This window comes from Bufo bufo, chromosome 4 (genome assembly GCF_905171765.1).
Source record: "Bufo bufo chromosome 4, aBufBuf1.1, whole genome shotgun sequence".
Taxonomy (NCBI): Eukaryota; Metazoa; Chordata; class Amphibia; order Anura; family Bufonidae; genus Bufo; species Bufo bufo.
Window position 1 is genome coordinate 177,106,433 of NC_053392.1, and position 23,406 is coordinate 177,129,838.

Below are 23,406 nucleotides of genomic sequence, written 5' to 3' on the forward strand. Positions count from 1 at the left end.
GTTTTTCTACTATGAAAAGTTAGACAAATATCCAATATACTTTCTATATCACTTCCTCAAAGTTTCCAAGATCTCGGCTGTCATCCAATAGAAACTGTGTTGGTCATGTGATGTTCCCGTTCTAAACGGAGACTGTGATGGAGATGTGAAGAGAGCCTTACTGCTTGTAGTGACTCGAGCACCGGTGTGCCCATCACATGACAGGACAGATTTTCATCCTTTGGAATGAAACCATAAAGGTTTTTGTAATGAAACGGCACTGATTTTCTGAAACTGGAATACCCGTTTAAGCATAATCTGGAGATGTATAGTGTGGGAGAAGGTTAAGAATCAATGGTTAGCAAGAATGCAATACTTCCTTCTATCAAGTAGCCCTTTATGCCATCTATGTTAATAAATTCAGGTGTTGCACAAAAGGAGTGATTCATAAGGGGTCTGCTTTTACTGAGTTTTCTCCTGCATGGGTCTAATAAAAGGAAAATCAACGCACTTGACCTTTTCCAAATATAATTTAGATTTTTGCATGCACATGCATTCAGTTCATTTCCGCACAACAAGGACAAGATTGGTCCTGGGCTCTTCAAATGTGGAATTATAGAATACCATATAAACTGATTAAAATGGGTGAGCATGTCGACGTAAGTTCAATTCAGTTGGATCTAATTTATTCATTTTCTTAGGAGCCAGGAGGGAGCAATTTATGAAAGAGCTTCTTTTTTAAGTTTAGAACTACAATTATGCAGGTCAGTAGAATACAGTACCTCAAATTAATTCACTTCTAAGGTGAGGAAGTGGAAAGGAAAATATATTCACATGGTATAATAGCAAAGAATATATCACAGACTGTACAGTCTGACATCCACTGGGAGGGGTAGGGGAAGAACACATTGTCTAAAGCTGGCCATACATATCAGTAATGCTGAGCCCAATGAGTACGGGGTCCCTTGCCTATGTCCTGATGGCAGATGTTGGAGAAGAGAAGGATCAAATTATTGCTTTTCTGCATTCCCACTGCTTTCAAGGTGTCTGAGATGCTTTCTCTTTTTTCTAGAATTAGAAAACATGCATGTTCTGCCAGTTAAGGGTACATGTGTATATGAGGGTCAGGACAGATAGCTGTTACATGAGCATTCTGCTAACAGCTACTGTATCTAATGTAAATGGCCAGCATAAGTGTAGAATAGCCCCCAACTGGTAATTTATATTGCCTGAAGGGCACCCACCATGGCTCAAATATTTTATCACAAATGTCTCCTTCTCCCAGGCTGTAGCGCTGGCCAATCGCAGCGCACAGCTCATAGCCTGAGAGTTTTTTTTTCTTCCAGGCTATGAGCTGAGCGCTGCAAATCGCCAGCACTCCAGCCTGGGAGAAGGAGACGCCCAGGAGAACAAGAGCAGGCTCCTCCCAGTTGAGCCGAAAATCTGAAGATACCGGAGCCTATCCCGGGAGAACGGAGTGGCGCACAGGGATAATAGTAAGTGCAGGGAGATCCCTGGGCGCCGCTCTCCATGTCAGCATACTTAGTTTAGATTTTTTATTGTAATGAAAGGTCCTCTTTAACTCTCTTTACGTTGATGGAAAAATGATGTGCCATACCAACACGTGACTAATGTGGCTATCGATTGGCTACAGCTGTCACATGTTACAACAGTATATCTTAGTTCTAGAAATATAAAGCTTCTAGGAGACCACAGATCTGTTGGTTGCCGCAGAAAAACGTTGTTTTTTTAACATGAATAATCCCTTTAAAGAAAGTATGCAGTTTAAAAAACTCCAAGACCTAAAAACTGCCTGTTTTTTTTAATTACGGCACGTGAATAGAAATTCATATAATCCAATTTGTTACAATGTAACATCTGGCCATTTACTGCACTGTGAAAATACTGTGTGAATACAACCTAATGCTTCATCTACCATGCTAAAGGTGGCCATACATTCTCAATCGCTGTTGGACAAATGATTGCTCAGCTAAAAGTTCTCTCTCGACTTCCCCATACACACTGGGTTTGGCGGAAGGCGTATGTATATTCAATCAGGAGAAAGAAGAAAGCTGCTGTCAGTCACCCCTGGCGACTGCTTATCTCCAGGGATAACAAAAGGATTGGGTAAAAAATATTTTGACATAATCTGTCAGGGGAGAGTCGGGAGCTTCCATACACATTAGGTTGCTAGCTGTTTAGGGCGACAATACACTAATGTGTATCGGCGACCTTAACGGGAAGTTCAGCTAGGCTGATGTTCATCACAGACAGAAGGCAAAAAAAACCTCCCCAAATTTTTTCCAAAAATTCCTTCTACATGTGCACTAACAGTATGGTGGGAACGTGTGGGCCCATACATATTGTAGCACCACCCACAATTATACCCTATTGAATATAGTAACACAGAAAGGGCTATTTGATATATCCATCTAGCATTATACATAACTGTGCAGGATACTCTCTTACCTGTAATGTGCGTTTTCAAGATCCTCTTCTCCACCAATCCAAGCACAAGTAAGTAAGATGCCATAAGTAGCTTGGCTCCACCTACAGGAATCAGGAGGTAATGTATTCAATTTCCCTGCCTGTCCCATTCCTTTCCAATATTTCTCAAGAGCTATGAAAGAGTTACAGTACAGCAGTTGCTTTTAAGAGGAGTTATGAAGGAATACAGAAAGCCGAGCAGGACTGGCAGAAAATGCTTGCTGAACATGCCAATTGGATTTTATGCTCAAAGCCTACAATGTAGATGCTGGTCCAGTGCCATACAATGTAATCAATTCTCATTCTGTACCAGTCAAGAGAGATGAGGAAGATGAATTGGAAGACCAGGCATGAACTGAATGTATGTAGTTTGCAGCAGGCAATGTATATTATGTGATTGATAAAAACCAATACCTAACCATAAGGATTGGACATGTTTTCTAGAACTGACAAATGGCTGTAATTGACATGAAAATGGAAAATCATTCTTTCCATGTTTTTTTCCGTAGTAAAGAAAGTCACTTATCTGTGCCTAATAAAAGACTGAATTTACACAGAAAGACTTTTTGGGCTGCAGGTACACAACGTGGCCCAGCTCACCACTACCTGCCATGCCGCACCTGTGTACCCATGGACGAGTTTATTGTGCACCACGAATAAACAATGCTGAGCCATACAGATTAAAAAAAATTTAGTAGGGGGGTATTACACTTGCGGCTGAGCTACGGTACCTGCAGGGGGATTACCGCTAATTGCAAGCACAGGTGCAGCGTGGCAGTCAGTGATAATTGGCGTGTGGGACTCTAGATCACAGTGACACAGTTAGAGCTAACTAGTGAGGTCACATGTAAATAAGAAGGTAAACCATAGTCTTTTCCCAGCAGCAGTGAGGAATATTCTGAAATCAGGTAGACATGGGTCAGCAGCATAGCAAATCAGTGCCAGGGTATATGCACACGACATTGTAGTTAAAGGGGTTTTCTGGGCTCCTGATATTGATGACCTATCCTCAGTATAGGTCAATAATATTTGATCAGTGAGGGTCCAACACCTCTGCCCATCACCTGTTTCCTCCAGTCTCTGATGCAGGAACTAGCGCTGTGAATGGAACAGAAAGCACAGATCCGTTCAAAGTCTAGTGGCCATGTCAGGTTACTGCAGCTCAGCTACCATCCACTTCAACCCAGCATGGTCACTGCACATTAAACAGAGCTGTGCTTCCTGTTCCATTCACAGTGCTAGTTCCAGCACCGGAGGCCTCAGGAAACAGCGGATCAGTGGACCTGCAGAGTGTTGGACCCTCACTGATTGGAGATGAATGAACTGCCCTGAGGATAGGTCATCAATATCATGAGCCTGGAAAATCCCTTTAAGTGGATTTTATGTGTAGATTGTCACCACTTTTTTACACCAGACCAGCACCAAAATCTGCATGTGCTACTTCCACACAATGTTGATTTTGAAAATTCCATCTACCTAGCTGGTACTGTATTACACTGCAGATATTGCGCAGGAAAATCTGTGCGGAAAATTCTTGTGCAATATGCACCATGTGTATATACCCTCCGAGTGTTATCAAAAGGTGCTCGCGGTTTCCTGCCAAGTTCAAAAACGACAAGAGAAGACACTTTAAAGGAGAAAGTGCAGCTCTGTAATCAAATGAAGTCATAGGTCTGCTGAAGACAAGGCTGTCATGGTATCTGATTGCTGAGTGCTTTTGAAACCAGCTATATACGTGAATGGGCAAAATGAAATGTCAGTAGCAATGTTCTGCTGGGAAACCTTGGGTGGCACCAGTGGGATCCACACACTATTAGGCTTTAATGTTATGGCTGATTTGTGCATGTATAAAATGTAACATGCTTATACTGATTTACCTGCAATTAATCCTTCCTATCTGCTGCAAATGTATATACCTGAAAGTGACCTGTGTGTAGATCAATGAAAGACAAAGAAAAGATGGATACAGAGAGACATATTGGACAAGATGAAAGGGTTGGTCGCCAAACGTTGACTATTTTGTATGCATACTTGTGTCTGGATTGGTGGGACAATAAAATGGATGTAGCATGAATATGCAGCGGTGAAAACAATTGATCCTATGCACCTCCACATGTCGATACATATCTTGTGTACCAAACGAAGCACATAGGTAACAAAGAAATGTAAAACATCCAACACTTTAAAAAGTAAATTAAAAGCTAATTTTGTCTAATACCAGGATGTATAGCAGATTTATGTAAAAAATAGACTATTAGATAATTGTTGAATGTAAAGCTTGCTTTACTGTACCTTGTAACAATTATAATCTTATTATACAGAGGTCAGACCTCCATTTTGTTATACAGAATTCCAAATTTCTTGCTCCTTTTCATTCATAGAGTTAAATGATAAAATTCTTTCTGCCTGTAGTCACAACTAGGTGGCGCTTTCTGTCTACAAATTTATTCAACGTGCATAAAGCCGACAGATTCATCTGCAGCCTCCAAGCCCCTTGTGAAATAATACTTTAAAAAAGGTTTCCCCTTTGTATAATTTTAGTATTTGTTGAATAAAAAATATCTGATTTAAAAAAAAAAGTTTTCCCACAGGAAACATGAAATGTATGTTTGATGGGGATTTAACTAGTTTGACTCTCACTTATCACGAGGTCCTGGGTCTCCATTTCCCTGTAAGTTAGCATTAAAGAGAGTCATGGAGGAAGATGCAAAGGAGGCCACACCATATGTAGGCACTCTAACTCTACATTTCTCTCCTTGGGAGGCATGGAACAAGTACATTTGGTTGGGTTCCCATCTATGGGTATTTGCAAAATGCTTTTTTTGGGGGGAAAAAATAAATAATAATAATAACAATAATCAAATATGACAAAACAAGTTTTTTATCACCAGATTGAAATTTATATATATTTTTTTTATAGAAATCAGTTCGATCTGGTTACTAGGGAGTTAAAATAATGCTTAGGCAATTCAGACGCCATGTCCTCTGTCTGAATGGGACAGCCTGTATTTACTGAGTAAATAACATGCATCTGGTTATGGGATCATTGAGTAACATGAAGAAATCACAAACATAGACCTTCGGCTACCAATAAACGTTAAATAAACAATTTAGATGTACTCTTGGATTTGAACCCCTTAAGCAATTTTTTGCATTTTTTTTAACAGTTACACTCCAAAAGCAATAACCTTTTTTATCAACATACTTGTATGAAGCCTTTCTTTTTGCGGGACAAGATGTAGTTTTTAATGGCACCATTTTGAGATACCCAGTCATTGATTAACTTTTATTAACTCTTTCTGGGACAAATGGGAAAAAAACCAGCAATACTGCCATTGCCTTTTTACGTTACAAATTCAGTGATTGAAAGAGGAGCAGGACTTCCATTACCAGTCTATCCTAATCCGCTTCCTAGATTATTGTTTTGGAGGTCACGTCAAACAATGGGTGGAATTAGAACAAGAAATTGAAACACCCCTTCAAACCATCCCTTGGATACAATCCCCAGAGGCACCTCAAGGCACATCTAGCACAGGTCACATTATGGCTCTGGAACAGATGAATACTGTCAAGGCCATTTAGCCAAATAACCCCTTTATGTTGTAATCCATTATCCCCTCTAGGGCTTTACTGTGAGTCCTTCCTCAGCTGCTAAAGATCCCTGGTTTTACATGATTTTAGCAGGTTCAGAGCTTCACATTCTTTTGGAGCTTCAGGCACAATCCCCTTCTCTCACTCTCTCATGGCTAGAATACATTCAACTTTGCTCTCCTTTGACCTCCAGTGCAGAAAATGTTTCTCTTCAATCCCCTATCACTCCCTTTCTCTTAGAACCCCCACGTGCTCATGCAATATCTTTGATTAATAGTCTTGACTACAGATCCATATGGAGCTCCACTGGGGTTCATTCCAGCTTGGGAGAAGGAAATAAATCTTACCCTGTCCTCATCAGATAGACAGAAAGTCTTTCTTTTGACACATAAGTTATTAACAGCTTGCTTGGCACAAGAAAAAAAATTATAAAAATACTGAGTGGTATGGGGTACCTACGAAATTACATTCATGTTATCTGTCAGTTCCATAAAAATGTTGGCGTTGTGAAATAGGGAGGGGTTATATGTTACATATATGATGGGGTTGTGATCAAATAGAATCTTTTTGGGATGAGATTTTCTTCACGTAAACTTTTATTACCAGTAAGAAATTGACTGGTTCTCCACAAGTATCATTTTTATCTCTTCTACTGGGCTTTATTAGTTCTCAGAATAAAAATCTCTTGCTATTTTGTTTAACTGCTAGCAGAGCAATTATTCCACGTCATTGAAAGTCAACTCTCATCTCTACTTTGTCTTGAGTGTCAGGTGTTCCGAATGGAAGAAACATCTGCTGAAATATCACATTATTCTGACAAATTCTTGCGACTTTGGACACCTTGGATCACAATCGGGGAATGCCCAGATTATTTTGATCCTGTAGCCCCAAGATATGTAAACCGAGATGTTGGCATGCCCCCTCCCCTTTATTTATTTTCCTTTCTGTATCCTCTTGGATTTCATTCTTTAATCTGTTTATGATCTTTGTAGTTCAATTCAACATTTGTTATATTCCATTTGTCATTTGTTTTACTTGCTATGACGCACAAGACCCTTTATTTATTTTTTTGCCTCTTGTAACCTTCATAAAACTTTAATAAACATTGATTAAACACACATTTTTGATGTTCACTTTTGCGGCATAAATACCATAACTTTATTCTTTTGGGTCAGAATGAATACAGCAATACCAGATACATTTTTTTTTTTACTTTTACTACTGTTGTACACTAGAAATAATTTTGAGTAAAAAAGGTTTTAGCATCATCGCATTTTTTTCTATCTATATTGCTGTGTTAGGGCTTGATTTTTGCGGGATGACTTGGAGTTTTTAATAGTATCATTTTGGGGTACATAAGATGTTTTGATCGCTTTTTATTCCATCTTTTTGAGGCGAATAAGCAAAAATCAACAACTGTCTTTTTTTTTACAGTGTTCACTGTGTAGGATAAATTACTGTATGTGATAATTGTATAGTGCAGGTCAATATGGATGTAATGATACCAAATATGTGTAGGGGATTTTATTTTTGCTATTTTTATCATTGAAAAGTCGTTTGGAGATTTTTTTTTTTAACAAAAATTTTATTTCACTCAAATTTTTACCACTTATTTGTCCCAGATGGGGACTTTGACATGTGATCCCCTGGACATGCATGGGGGTCTTTATTAGGCCCACTAGAAGCTGTGTGGCACTCAGCAGTCTCATTTGCTGAGGTGTCAATGCCTGACAGAGGGAGCCCTCTCCCTCTTAAACCACTTAGATGCCGTGGTCACTATTGGTCTATGCACTGCTTAGAATACTGTAAAAAGGCTGTTTCACATCTTTGTTGGAGGCTCCGTTCGGGGCCTTCATCACAGATTTTGTCATAAAGAACGGACATAAAAGTTTTGGTCCTTCAAAAAAGAAGGGTCTCAAATGGAAAATGAATGGACCCCATTATAGACAATGGGATCAGTTTGGAGCTGTTAAATTCAGTTATGTGCCAAATCTGACCTTTTGCTATTTTCAGTATTCTGCTCCTCTAACGGACAAGAACAATGGAAATTATTATAGCTACTGTGAACACATCCTAAGCCCAGAACAGACCCAAGGGACAGGTACATAATCTTAATTAAAGAATAAGTGCAAGTGCAGCCTGATGTAGAAAATGTAAATCAGTCCTTTAAAAAACGCACAAGAGAAATGGAACATGAGAACTACTCAGGGACATGAAGAACCTCAGTTATGACAAAATATTAACAGTTAAAGACACATTCAAGAGAGAAAGGGACACCCCTCCCCCTTTCATTTGCCATCTCTCCCGCCCATTTCCCCTTACAGTCTGTATATGTATATTGGTTCTGTGCAGCCATATTGTATCCAGGATTGTGAGAATTTTTCACATTTTGTAAGAATAATCATAAATAAGTTTGAAAAAACAAGGCAGAACAGAATCATCGCAAGCAAATATATAAAGGGTCCATAATAATAATTGTGAGCTGTTTGCTGTGAGATTGTCCCAAAGAACAAGGGGTCTCTTTTTGGCTGGAAAAAGTCAAGTGAACTGGGCATAACAGAAACAAAATTTGCCATTTTAAAAAGGATATAAAGGTCACAAAATTTGCAAAAAAAATATTTTGCTGAAACATGATCAGACAGATTGCCCCTAAGGCCCCTTGCAGACGAGCGTGAGCGGATCAGGTCCGGATGCGTTTATTGAAAAATGCGCGATTTCGCAAGCAAGTTCATTCAGTTTTGCCTGCGATCGCGTTCAGTTGTTATTGCGCAGGTGGAATGCGCATTGATGTATCTTCCATGCGTGTGATATAACACTGAAGGTTTACAAACAACATCTCTTAGCAACCATCCGTGAAAAACGCATCGCATCCGCACTTGCTTGCGGATGCAATGCGAATTTCACGCAGCCCCATTCACTTCTATGAAAAACTCAGAATATAGAACATGCTGCGATTTTCACGCAACGCACGAGCTATGTAACAAAACACATCCATGGTATTAGAGTGATTTTTTTTTTTGCCGGCAATGGTACATTTGCAGACTTGCATGTGAAACATTTTTTTGGTCTTCGCCATCAGTAATTCATTCTACTTATTAGTCTGCTTGGAGAAGTTTCTGGCAGCTTCTCAGTTGATTTCATGAACACATATTGGTAGATGCCTGAATAAGCATGATGATTACTAAGTTAAACACAACAAAACAAGTGATATGAAATGAAAGCAAATTATGATCGTACTACAACTATATATCACAGTTTTTCATGTCATCTGATCAAATATATATTACTGCACAAGAATAAAGACTGATAGTATATCAATATGCTGTGCTGACATAGCCGCTCTTCTTGAGAAGCATAGTACGATTGTAGGGACGATAATATTGTAGCACTGTGGGCTCTTAATAATTTACTCAATATGAACCATTGTGCTACTACTCAACAGAGCTGGTTATCACACACTAGAATGCCTAGAAGGTCAACAGTCTTAATGATGACAAATGAGACATACATTATTAAATGCATGTGCATGTAAGCCCAATGAAAACACACAAAGTGATGCAAAGGATTCTGGGTATACTGCTGCAAGTTCTGACCTGTGCATCTGCCCCGATTCCTTTGGTGAAGAATCTCCATCATCTTCTTCTGTGCTGCAAGATTTTGATCTGGATTTTGAAGTTCTCTGCAGGATAAACAATGAATACCAATTCACTGAATGGGTGCATGACTCTTACCTTATATACTGCCCCAAACCAACCAATAAGGTGAATTTATGTGCCAAGAGCCAATCAAATCTGAACACGTTTAAGGGGTTGTTCACATTTAATTTTTACTGTATGTTTAACATATGTGTAACATGTAAAGTATCTAAAAAAAGTGAGTACACCCCCCACATTTTTGTAAATATTTCATTATATCTTTTTATTGGACAACACTGAAGATCTGACACTTTGATACAATGTAAAGTAGTCATTGTACAGCTTGTATAACAGTGTAAATTTGGTGCGTCCTCAAAATAACTCAACACACAGCCATTAATGTCTAAAACGCTGGCAACAAAAGTGAGTACACCCCTAAGTGAAAATGACCAAATTGTGCCCAAAGTGTCAATATTTTGTGTGGCCACCATTATTTTCCATCACTGCCTTAACTCTCTTGGGCATGGAGTTCACTAGAGCTTCACAGGTTGCCACTGGAATCCTCTTCCATGACGACATCACGGAGCTGGTGGATGTTAGAGACCTGGTGCTTCTCCACCTTCCGTTTGAGAATGCCCCACAGATACTCGATAGGGTATAGGTCTGGAGACATGCCAGTCCAGCACCTTTACCCTCAGTTTAATTAGCCATTTTCCCTCCCCGGTGTCATGCGACTCATTAGTAGTACAAGGTCTCATGTGTGAATAGGGAGCGGGTGTGTTAAATTTGCTCTCACACTCACTCATACTGGTCACTGGAAGATCAACATGGCAGTTAATGGCAAAGAACTCTCTGTGGATCTGAAAAAAAGAATTGTTGCTCTCCAAAAAGATGGCCTAGGCCAGTGATGGCTAACCTCTGGCACTCCAGCTGTGGTGAAACTACGACTCCCAGCATGCTCCATTCATTTCTATGGAGTCCTGAAAACAGCTAAGCAGGTGTGAATCAAGCATGGTGATGGGAGTGTTATGGTTTGGGGCTGTGGGGAGCTACAGTTCATTGAGGAAACCATAAATGTCAACATGTTCTGTGACATACTGAAGCAGAGCATGATCCCCTCCCTTCAGAAACTGGGCCGCAGGGCAGTATTCCAACATAACGACCCCAAACACACCTCCAAGACGACCACTGCCTTGCTAAAGAAACTGAGGGTAAAGGTGCTGGACTAGCCAAGCATGTCTCCAGACCGAAACCCTATTGAGCATTTTTGGGGCATCCTCAAACAGAAGGTGGAGAAGCACAAGGTCTCTAACATCCACCAGCTCCATGATGTCGTCATGGAAGAGGATTCCAGTGGCAACCTGTGAAGCTCTAGTGAACTCCATGCCTAAGAGAGTTAAAGGGGTTATCCGAGTTATTTTTTTGTTCTTTCTATGTTCCTAACTAAGCAAATGTAACAACTTTCCAATTAACTCACTTTATCTCCGGTGGCTGGTTTCTCAGATTTCACTGAGGGTCACATGACCTGTGATGTCAGCTTCTCTCCCTGCTCTGATAAAGGTCGAAACGAGACGTCACTGTGCTGGCCACGCCCCCCCCCCTTCACTGCCGTCTACTCTCTGCTAGGATTCTTAACCCCTTCAGCTGCACAGACTGGGTAGCTCTGCAGGCAGTGAGGAGACAATGCTGGGCATGTTAGAGAGAGCATTGCACAAGAAGGTAGGGGGAAGATCCTGTGTGTATTAGCAGTGTCATTATACAGGTGGGACTTGTAGTTCTACACTTACAAGTTGCTGTTGATTCTCCCAGCACTCAGGGCAGCTCTTGTATCCACTCCCTTAGCAGTGTCATTACACAGCTTGGACTTGTAGTCCTACACATACAACATGCTGCTGAGTCTCCCAGCAGGCAGACATGTCACTCAGGGCAGCTCTTTTATTCACTCCCTTAGCAGTGTCATTATACAGCTGGGACTTGTAGTCCTACACATACAACATGCTGCAGAGTCTCCCAGCAGGCAGACATGTCACTCAGGGCAGCACTTGTATTCACTCCCTTAGCAGAGCAGGGGGAGGGACAGAGATTGTTTTTATTGCATGTAAACAAAGAGCCAGAAAAGAACCAGGGAAATTAGGAAATATATATCAGATTTTCAGTGCTATATTATTTTTTTTCATAACTCAGACAACCCCTTTAAGGCAGTGCTGGAAAATAATGGTGGCCACACAAAATATTTACACTTTGGGCACAATTTGGCCATTTTCACTTAGGGGTGTACTCACTTTTGTTGGCAGCGATTTAGACATTATTAGCTGTGTCGTGTTGAGTTTTTTTGAGGGCACACCAAATTTACACTGTTATACAAGCTGTACACTGACTACTTTACATTGTATCAAAGTGTCATAATCTTCAGTGTTGTCCCATGAAAAGATATAATTAAATATTTACAAAAATGTGAGGGGTGTATTCACTTTTTTGAGATACTGTACATGTAAACAAAAAAAAACAAAACGTATGCAAATTCAGGATTACAGCTAACATATACGTTTAACAGATGGGCATATGCTTTGATATGATTGTGTCTGGTTTTTTTTTTGAAAGGAAAAACATATTTAAATAAATAACTTACCCTTACATGCCACGGTCGTGCACGGAAACCTCGGACCAGGGAACAATCCAGCCAAAGTGCAAAAAAGCGAAAATTCCATTTTAACTGTGGCCTGATCGCTGGAATTTTTGCACTTTGGCTGAAAAACATTTGTTTTTAATGAAAACTTACTATTGTTTTCAAAATTCCCTAAGTATTAAATGTAAAAAAAAAAAAAAAAAAAAAAGATTTGACTTTTTGATTCATCTGCCTTAGACTACGATTTAAAAAAATAAAAATAATTCTATTTCATCCATAAAAAACCACACACAATTGTAAACAACGACAAACGCATTTAAAAGTACAGTCATGGACAAAAGTTTTGCGACTGATGCAAATTTTAGTTTTCACATAGTCTGCCGCTTCACTTTTTATTGTGGCAATTTGTATTTAAAAGGCTTTTCCGAGACTTTAATACTGATAACCTATCTTCAGGATGTGTTATTAGTACCTGATCGGTGGGGGTCCGACACGAAGAACCCCCGCCGATCAGCTGTTTGAGAAGGCAGCAGCACTCGCAGTAGCACCATAGCCTTCTGTCAGCTTTTCCTAGGCCAGTGATGACACAGTCATCAGCCACGTGGCCTAGGTGCAGCTCAGCCCCAAAGAAGTGAACCAGGCACACCCTCTGTACAATGTACGGCACTGGGCTTGGTAAGCAGGGAGATGGCTGTGTCGCTCACAGGAGCACCGATGCCTTCACAAACAGCTGATCGGAGGGGGTTCCGGGTGTCAGACCCCCACTGATCAGACACTGAAGACCGATCCTGAGGATAGGTCATCAGCTATAAAGTCTTGGAAAACACTTTTTACTCTAGATTGTTATGACGAGTGATCACATGAATAGCAATTCATTGAAAAGTCATCCCTTGCCATGAAAATTAAAGGCTATGTACAACTTTGGGGACAACATTTTTTTATGATTGCATTTTATTCATTTGGGGCTAAAAATAATTTTTTCGGTTTGTCTTTGTTAAAAATATTGAGCCGCTCTGTCACAAAGGGGTAACCGTTTTTCTAGCTGTGTGCATCCTACTTTCACTTTGTGCTGGTCCTCTAATAACGTTATCGCTAAATTACTAAGAAATAGTGTTGAGCGAACTTCTGTTTAAAGTTCGGCTTCCGGTTAGCGGAGGATCCCGATATGGATTCAGAATTCAGTTGTGGTCCGTGTTAGCGGAATCAATAATCGGCCATTATTGATTCCGCTACCACGGACCACAACGGAATTCGGAATCCATATCGGGATTCTCCGCTAACCGGAAGCCGAACTTTAGACGCCGAACTTAAAACAGAAGTTCGCTCAACACTACTAAGAAACCATAAACACAGATTTAAGCCACATTCCTATCAATAAGATAAGAACTGAGCTATAATGAGTGTTCATAAGGTCAGAGAGCAGAGATAAGGAGCCTGTCATCTCCCCAACTGACAAAAAAAGAGAGAAAATCCACAGGCTGCTACTAGATCTCATATGTACAGAAAAAAAGGATCCGTATTTTTTATATAAAGACCAATTGAAAAATTTATTTTTAACTCAGAGAGTATAATAAAAAAATTCCCCCCAAAGGTGTACATAGCCTTCAACTAAATCACAAAAAAACATATCCAAATGTGTAGTCATCATTGCTTTGCATCAAAAGGGCTTCACAGGCAAGGACATTGCAGTGTCTAAGATTGCACCTAAATCGACCATTTATGAGATCATCAAGGAGATCAATTTCAAGGAGAGAGATTCAATTACTGAGAAGAAGGCATCAGGGTGCCCAAGAAAATCCGGCAAGTGTCAAGATAGTCTAAAGAATTTTGGGTCATCACAAGTGCAGAGCTGGTTCAGGAATGGCAGCAGGCAGACGTGAGTGCATATGCTTGCACGTTGAGGCAAAAGCTTTTGAAGGATAACGTGGTGTCAAGAAGGGCAGCAAAGAAGCCACTTCTGTCCAAGAAAAACATCAAGGACAGACTGACATTCTGCAGGAAGTACATGGATTGGACTGCAGAGGACTGGAGAAAAAGTTGTTTTCTATGATGAAGCCCCCTTCATACTGATTGAGACATCTGGAAAAATGATTGTCCACAGAAGAAAAGGCGATTACTACCATGAGTCCTGTGTCATGCCAACAGTAAAGCATCCATTTATGTAAGGCTACTTTCACACTAGCGGCAGCCTTCTCCGGCAGGCTGTTCACCCGCCGGAACATCCTGCCGAAGAAGGCTACCGCTAGTGTGAAAGTAGCCTAAGGGGTTGCTTCTCATCCATGGGGCAAGTTCACTCACAATTTTGCCTAAGAACACTGCTTTGAATAAAGAATGGTATCAAAACATCCTCCACAAGCAACTTCTCTCAATGATCCAGGAGCAATTTGGTGATGAATAATAGTTTTTCCAGCATGATGGAGCACCCTGCCACAAGGCAAAAGTGATAACTAAGTATCCCAGTGAACAAAACATTGAAAGTTTGGGTCCATGACCAGGAAACTCCCCAGATCTCAATCCCATTAAGAACCTGTAATCAATCATTGGACATTGAGCACTAACTGGACTAGAATGGGTTACCATTAGTCAGGATTTGTCCCAGAAACTAATATCCAGCATGTCAGGGAAAATTGCAGAATCATGAAACAGAAGGGTAAACACTGAAAATATGTTTTTTTATTTGCAAAAACTTGATGCATTTGTCAATGAAAGTTAAAAAATGTATGAAATGCTTATAATTGTATGTCAGTATACTCATAGAAACATCTGACAAAAGCTTTTAAAAAAACACGGAAGTAGCAAACTTTGTTAAAACTAAAATTTGTCAACCTTAAAGCCTATGACCATGACTGTATGCACTATAGCCTATGGTTACGTTGAGTAATTAGTTTAAACATATTATTACTGCATTCAAATGTATACACTCAGCATAAAGCAAAATATAGATGTGAACAGTCCCTAATAATGACACAATGTGGTCACAGTTTAAAGTGAGATGAAACTTAATGAAATATATTTATACTTACAAAGCTAGATACAATATTGAAAAGTTCAAGTATAGAAAATGGAGAACTATAATACTACAGAAGAGTCTCCTTTCTAGAACCAATTGGGTCATTTATCAAACTGGTCTAAAGTAGAACTGACTTAGTTGCCCATATCTACCAATCAGATTCCACCTTTCATTTTTGAAAAGCTTCTTTGGAAAATGAAAGGTGGAATCCGATTAATTGCCATGGGCAACTAAGCCAGTTCTACTTTACACCAGTTTGAGAAATGACCCCACAAATCTAGATCATGGATTTATGGATCTATATCACATTGTTTGAAAGTGTTTCTGTATTGGTGACGAATAATACTTGGTATCTAGTTATGATTGCTGCAATCAAAGTGCTTAAAGGGGTTTGCCCATCTCATACATTGGTGGCATATCACTAGGATATACCACTAATGTCTGATAGCTGCGGGTGCCAGAGTATGGACCTGCACCTATCTCTAGGACGGAGCCTGAAAAGTAAAGGAGAGCGGACTGCGCATGCGGGGCCGCACTCCATTCATTTGAATGGGACTGACAAAAATAGCTGAGTCCTGGCTTCGCTTTTTCCATCAGCCCCATATAAGTGAAAGGAGTGGAGGCTGTGTTTCTGGCGCTTCCTATTAATTTCTATGCGACTTCCAAAAATAGGCGATAGGCTATTTTTAGCACTCCCATAGGAATTGACGGAGGGCGGCCACGCATGCGTGGTTCACTCTTCTTTGCAGTTCTGTTGGTGCGACCTGCAACTATCACAGATTGGTGGCATATCGCTATGATATGGGCCAACCCTTTTAATAAGAATCATTAGGAAATACCCAATTGAGGAAGACTGGATTGATTTAAATTGATGGCCACTGCAAGTATAATTATATCAACTTGAATCATTGAAAATTCAATACAGAAATATTGCTAGATGAACATTTCAATGTTCAAAAAGGTAGATCTTTTAAGTCAAACAATTCCCCTTTAACAGTTTCCACTTTAAAAATATCTTTTAATACCAAAACGATCTCTTTATGAAACCACAAGGTATGCACACGTTCCAATGCAACAAACAGAAAGACATTGTTAAGTCTAATTACAGTCAGTAAATGTCCACATTGACCCAGTTTTAGACCATGCTCTAGCTCAGGCAATTTACCATTTCCCCTTTAACTTGAATTGGTGATAAATGTTCCAAAAATGTAAAATTGCCTAAATTGGACTCATCTTTATGTAAAAGACCATCACGATTATGTACACAATATTACACATTTAACTCCTTACCTTATGTTTCCCAATATTCCCTAGTGAAGATCTTTTGGATTTCCCTCGATCTTTTGGGTCTGCATTCTAAACAAGAAAACAGAAACTACCAGGTTTTTCTTGAAGGAAATTTACTCAGGAAGTGAAGCGTTCTTACCAATTTAGCTTATACAATGGGAATACCGAGCAGAACACACAGATAAGCAACACACGTGACAAATCATCTATGTACAATATATGGTCTGTATCATACTGAATATCAGAACATCCTTCATGCTCAATGTATACAGGAGTAAAAGGAGCTTCTGATCAACTCATTGACAAACCTCCATGATGCTTTTTTTTTTTGGAGGATTAGTCGCTAAAGATGAACGAATTTGCGTTTTCACTACATTACCCCAGAAAACGTCTGTCGAGTTCCAAAAATGTATATGCACACATAAAATTTACCAGCTTTATGATGAAAGAAGTTAATGAAAAGTTAAACTTATACTTTCCAAGATGTATATGCTGTCAGTATAAACCCAGTTCACAGCTGAGGCGCACACAATTGTACTTAGTCTTGACAATGCTCTGTGAGCTAAATACATCAACGGCAACACAAAGGTATCTCTTGTCCAGGCAACTTTGGCTACAAAGTTTACGTCTAATTGTTTTCAAACCTTGTTAATTACTATTAACCTGTGTGGCATAAAAACCAATGTGGCCAGATCAGATCTAGGCTTAAAAGGATTTCTGAGCCAATGATCTATACTCCAGATAGTTCATCAGTTCAAAAATTTCAGAAAATCTCTTTAAATGGTTATTCCCAGAACTGACCTTTATCATTTATTCAAGGGGGATTATACTCTGTGCCATATCCAAATCGCTGCAGGGGGTGGAGTGAGCAGGGCAGTGGGACACGGGACCACCATTCTCCTGTGGATGTTATAAATGATTATGGGAATACCCTGTCTCACTTCAGCACATGGCATTTATCGTGTAGAGAAAGTTAATACAAGGCACTTACTAATGTATTGTGATTCTCCATATTGCCTCCTTTGCTGGTTGGATAAATTTTTCCATCACATTATACACTGCTCGTTTCCATGGTTATGACCACCCTGCAACCCAGCATTGGTGGCCATACCTGCACATTATAGAAAAAAAGCATTGGCCTACGACAACTCCCACGGACCCGACAACCAAAGAGGCCGGCGCTTTTTCTATAATATGCAAGCACGACCACCACTGATGGATTGCAGGGTGGTCGTAACCATGGAAACGAGCAGTGTATAATGTGATGGAAAAATGAATCAAGCTAGAAAATGAGGCAATATGGACAATCACAGAACATTAGTAAGTGCCTTGCATTAAATGTTGTCTACGTGATAAATGGCATTTATTCCATTGGTAGATCGCTTCTTGCCATCATTCTTAAAGGGATTATCCAATCCTATAAAAAGCTCCCTAATATGTCGGGCCCCCCACACTGAATATACTTACCTGGGTCCCTGCTTCCTGAGCCGCCGCTGCTTTTCCCCATGCACGGATGAAAACATCCGGTGTCAGGGGGAAGGGGGGGGGTTGGTTTGGGGGAGCAGCCAGTGGCAGGCGGGAACGAGCCTCCCTACCGTCACCCGCGATGCAGGGGAAGCTCATCCCCCGTTTTCATCCAACCACGAGGAGAAGCAGCAGCGCCGGGGCGAGGACCAGGAATGGCGCAGGGAGCGGGGACCAAGGTAAGTATATTCAGTATGGGGAGCGCAGAATATTGGGGGGCTTTTTATAGGATTGGATAACCCCTTTAAAGGTTATTAATGTTTTGACAAAAAAAAAATTCTATAATTTGGCTGCTACAGCTCCTTTGCCAACCTATGCATCTCCATGGTAGCAGGTGACAATCCCTATAGTTTGACACAGCGGTCATCGGGTCCAGTACTTTTTGCTAACAAACACTTGGTTGATTAACTAGTAGGGGAAGCAGCACGGCTGCAAGAACAGACTACACATGGTTTAAATGTTGTCTGTTACTATGGAGATTCCAGTCTGAATAGGATATGGAGATGCAAACAAATACAGCAATGTACGATATTTAAATTTGCAAAGCTGCTGCTTTTTTTTTCTTCAATTTTTTGATGCAATGGAGCAATTCAAGAATTGGGATCAGAGTTATCATAGTATTCCCTGTGTTTGAAAACAATGTACAAGGACATAACAAGAAATCACAATTTTCTCATTTATTTCTTATGCTTTATATCTCTTTGCTGGTCTGTCACCATAATATACTGCGGAGTCATTCATCTTTACAGGACTGCCTGAAACAGCCGAGCGATTGTACTTAATACATCTGGCAGTCCCATATAGATGAATGGAGTGGAAGCGCACATGCTTGACATGCTGCTCCACTCCTCTCCCCACTCTGGGTATTGGTGCTGATTGGTGGGTTCTCAGCGATTGGACCCCCACTGATCTATCTTGTGGATAGGGGGAACTTGAAATAACCAGAACAACCCTTCAATCGGTATATTACATGCAGTTCCACTGCTACTGTTGGGACCGAACAAAGAATACAGTGGACTTGCAGAGCTTATTCACACCATATTTTTTTTGTATACCATAATTTTTTTTAAACTGAGAGCTCAATGACCCATAAATTCCATGGGGCTATTCACACATCAATTTTTTTTATTAGGGGATGCTTGTGTCTGATCTAAGAAACCCATTGCATGGCCTATCCCAGCCTGTTTTCCAGAATAAGCCCTTTCTATTGATGGCAGTGAAGAAGAAAAAAATTGAACACACAGAAGTATTTTTTTTTTCACAGATCCAGTTTTTGTGGCTGGAAAATCGGACATATTCGTGTAAATGAGCTCTAATAGATTCACGGCATATTATCTTTGTGCCATTTGGGCTATTAATATAATAGACTTCTTCATGTGATAAATCACTTAAAAGTATGCATCTGTACTTTCCAGCCTCACTGCTAATAGAGTATAACTCTATACGTCAATATTCACACGGACATATGTTCAGTGGTAACAATTGTACTTGACCTATTTTCCTATATATGTTTATAGTATCGTCCGGTAACAATTCTTTTGTCACAGTTCTGGATGAACATGGTTAATGTGTAAGATGAAAAATCTGCATTTTAAGTGAATTCATAGCGAACACTTAGTGAAATGTCACAAACAAGTAGAAGCAAGATAAAAAAAAAAGAATACAAAATGAACACCAATCACTTCTAAAAGGTAAACAGCAAACATCTAGGTTTTACAGAGCCTAGCGCTTTAAGCATTTGCTAATTTGCCAATAGCCGTAGAAGCCAAACAAACAACGCGCAGACAGATGCTGTCTTTATCAAGATATCTGAATGTTACAGCAACAAAGCTTCCCCTGGGACACAGAGACCAAAGCCCAGAATTATTTCTGTATACAAAAACCTCCAGCATTGCCTGCCTCACCGACATGGCAGATACATGGAAACAAGCCATACCTAATAGAGGACTGCAGAGTCAGCGAGTGTCAGGAATTTCAGGGGAGCCTTCATAGAAATTTATCCTGGCCATACAATAGTTTTTTGTTTTTTTTGCAGGGAAAGGAGGTGTAAATAAGTTTTTCAGCTAACAGTTGAAGCAGTGTTATATGCTATAGTGCAACAGCCACTGGAAAATGTGAATGAGATGAAATCACTTAGGTGATGTTCACATTATTATTTATTTTATGCCCTTATATAGAGCCACTATATTCCGCAGCATTAGCATCCAACTGTCCCCAATGGGGCTCACAATCTAAGGTCCCTATCAGTATGTCTTTGGAGTGTGGTAGGAAACCGGAGTAGCCAGAGGAAACCCACGCAAACACGGGGAGAACATACAAACTCCATGCAGATGTTGTCCTTTGTCGGATTCGAACCCCCAGCGCTGCAAGGCACCAGTGCTAACCACTGAGCCACCGTGCTGCCCATTACATTACTATTATTTTATTAATTTACTGTATTTTTTGCCCTAAAAGATGCCCCCCCCCCCCCCCCCCCCCAAGTGGGGGGAAAATGTATCTTAAGGCGCAAATACTAATGAGCGCTTCCAATATGGAAACGGCCTTTAGTACAGGAGGACCTGGAAGCCGGTGCGGGCTCTGTACTCGCCGCTTCCTGGTCTTCGCCTGCAGGGCTCGGCACGTTGTGCTGTGACCTGCTCACAGCATGAAGATGTTGGCAAGCTCTTTGACCTCATGCTGCGTCGGGTCGTAGCACAGCGCAGTAGGAAGACCAGGAAGAGCGCAGAATCTCAGAAGCGGCAGTGGTGTCCAGAGCAGGAGAGGTAAGTTGATTTTTTTTTTTTGTCTGCTTTGAGGTCTTACATGGGGGTTTGATCTGAGGTGTGAATGGAGGTCTTATTCACATCAGGGGCTCTGATCTGAAGTCTGATTGGGAATCTTATTCACATTGGGGGTCTAATTTGGGGTCTTATTAACACTGCAGGTCTGAATAACATTGGGGGTTTGATTGGGTCTCTTAGTTGAGGTCTGATTAACATTGGGGGTTTGATTGGGTCTCTTAGTTGAGGTCTGATTAACATTGGGGGTTTGATTGGGTCTCTTAGTTGAGGTCTGATTAACATTGGGGGTCTGATAGGGGCTCTGATCTGAGGACTAAATAAAAAAATTCCTCCTCTAAAACCTAGGTGCATCTTATGGGCAGGTGTGTCTCATAGGGTGAAAAATCCAGTATATAGCATCAACATATTTTGTAGCGCTGTACGAAGATCACCATCACTCACATTGGTCCCTGTCCCCAAAGGGCTCATAATCAGAATTCCAAATTAACTTATTGGTATTTTCTTTTGGGGTGTGTGGAAGAAAACCGGAGAACTCAGAGCGTGCAAACATCTGAAGAACAAAGAAACTCCTGCATCTTGACCTCCAATGGAGTCCTGTAAGCGATGCAGGATTTAATTGCAAACTTTTTGCAAGGACAATTGATGACCCTCACTGACCTAAAACAGGGTCTGTCAAGTTTCTGTTAATTGAGATAGCAGGCTATAATATAATAATGCTGAAGACTGTTACCATTATCATCAAAAACAATAGAATTCCCAACAGAAAAAATAAATAAATGCTGGTGTGAAGTGAGCTTTGGATGGCACATCACCCATGGTTGCATTGTTTACATTCACCGGTGGCAGTTCAAGTAGGGCCTGGCATATCATTTTGAAAGCATACTGTAAGTGCTAGGCTAGATCATATATAAAGTGGCACATTCATATATTGAAGAATGAAAAATTAAATTTTATTCCCCTGGAGATACCCAGGACAAAATTTATGGCAGAAATTTTCAGGGCAGGATGGGAAATAAAAAACACTGGCTCTGTCCAAGAATAGGGTTAGATTACCTTCTCTATGCTATGGATTTATTTTTCTGCAAAGATTTCCAATAATGGAAGACAAAGGAAAGAAATGCACACTGGGATGCGCAATCCATCAAACATGAGAGTAAGGCTACTTTCACACTAGTGGGAGGACGGATCCGACAGGCTGTTCACCCTGTCGGATCCATCCTGCCTCTATTTCGCCGTGCCGCCGCTCCGTCTTGATTTACTATAGCGGGGACGGAGCTCCGGCGCAGGTGAAAGGCCGCCGGACTAAAAGTACTGCATGTCCGACTTTTTAGTCCGGCGGCCTCTCACTGCGAACTGCCGTGCTGGGGCGGAGCTACGCCCCCGTCCCCATTATAGTCAATGGGGACGGAGCGACGGTCCGGCGAAATAGCGGCAGGACGGATCCGACAGGGTGAACAGCCTGTTGGATCCGTCCTGTCGCTAGTGTGAAAGTACCCTAAATCTACTACATCTCGACGCCTGCCAGGGAAATGGGGCCTAATAAAATGGAAGTCATATGTATACACACTACCTGCTTAGAAATCATAGCGAACTCCTTATGTCTTACTTGTGTAATATTAGTTGTTTCCTGCTCCTAGATGTAGCAGACTTAACACACACACTTGGTGAGTTATCACATCTAGTTAATGCGTTATGACTGTGACTGTTAACTCTGCTGTATCTGTATGAAGCAAAATACAACTCAAGGGAATGACTGTTTAAGTAATTCAATGTCTGCATCACTTGTTGTTCACCTTGGGGGCCTTTCTGCCAGGCACCCCCCCACACATCGCTGGGCCTACAGAGGGAAGCATACTTACCTGCATCCTGCTGATGGAATACAGCTCCTTTAGTTCCATGCCACCGCCTCATTCTTATCTGTGCATGCCAACATCTGGTTTGACGTGGGTCAAATGGCCGCTGCAGCCAATGAGTGGCAACAGCGGTGATGTATCCCTATATATCACGTCATTTTTTCATCACATTATACAATACTCGTTTCCATGGTTACAGACCTCCCTGCAATCCATCAGTGGTGGTCGTGCTTGCACACTATAGGAAAAAGCTTGAACCTTTCTGGTGGCCGGGACCATGGGAGCGCACATAGGCTAGTGCTTTTTCCTATATTGTACAAGCACGACCACCACTGATGGATTGCAGGGTGATCTGTAACCATGGAAACGGTCCGTGTATAATGTGATGGAAAAATTAATCCAGCCAGCAAAGGAAGCAATATGGATAATAACAACACATTAGGAAGTGCCTTGTATTAACTTTCTCTACATGATAAATGCCACTTACTGAAGTGAGACAACCCCTTTAAGTCTGTTGCACGGCCTGCTGGAAAAAGCTCCAAACTTATGTAGAGGCCTGTGCCGCAGTGCAGAAGAACTTAAGACCAGCCTAGAAAACACTGGCCTTAATAAATGTCCCCTTATGTCCATTATC

The 23,406-nt window shown here is 40.8% G+C and overlaps 1 protein-coding gene across 1 annotated transcript in view; it reads right to left on the reverse strand.

Annotated features, from left to right (window-relative positions):
* The window catches only part of PLCH1 (phospholipase C eta 1), a 289,893-nt gene that overhangs the window by 43,166 nt on the left and 223,321 nt on the right, over positions 1-23,406 (reverse strand). The window contains exons 13-14 of the mRNA XM_040429955.1: positions 16,619-16,684; positions 9,651-9,736 (exon numbers count right to left, since the gene is read on the reverse strand). Coding sequence (XP_040285889.1) covers positions 9,651-9,736; positions 16,619-16,684 — 152 coding nt within the window. The remainder of the gene's footprint in view (positions 1-9,650; positions 9,737-16,618; positions 16,685-23,406) is intronic.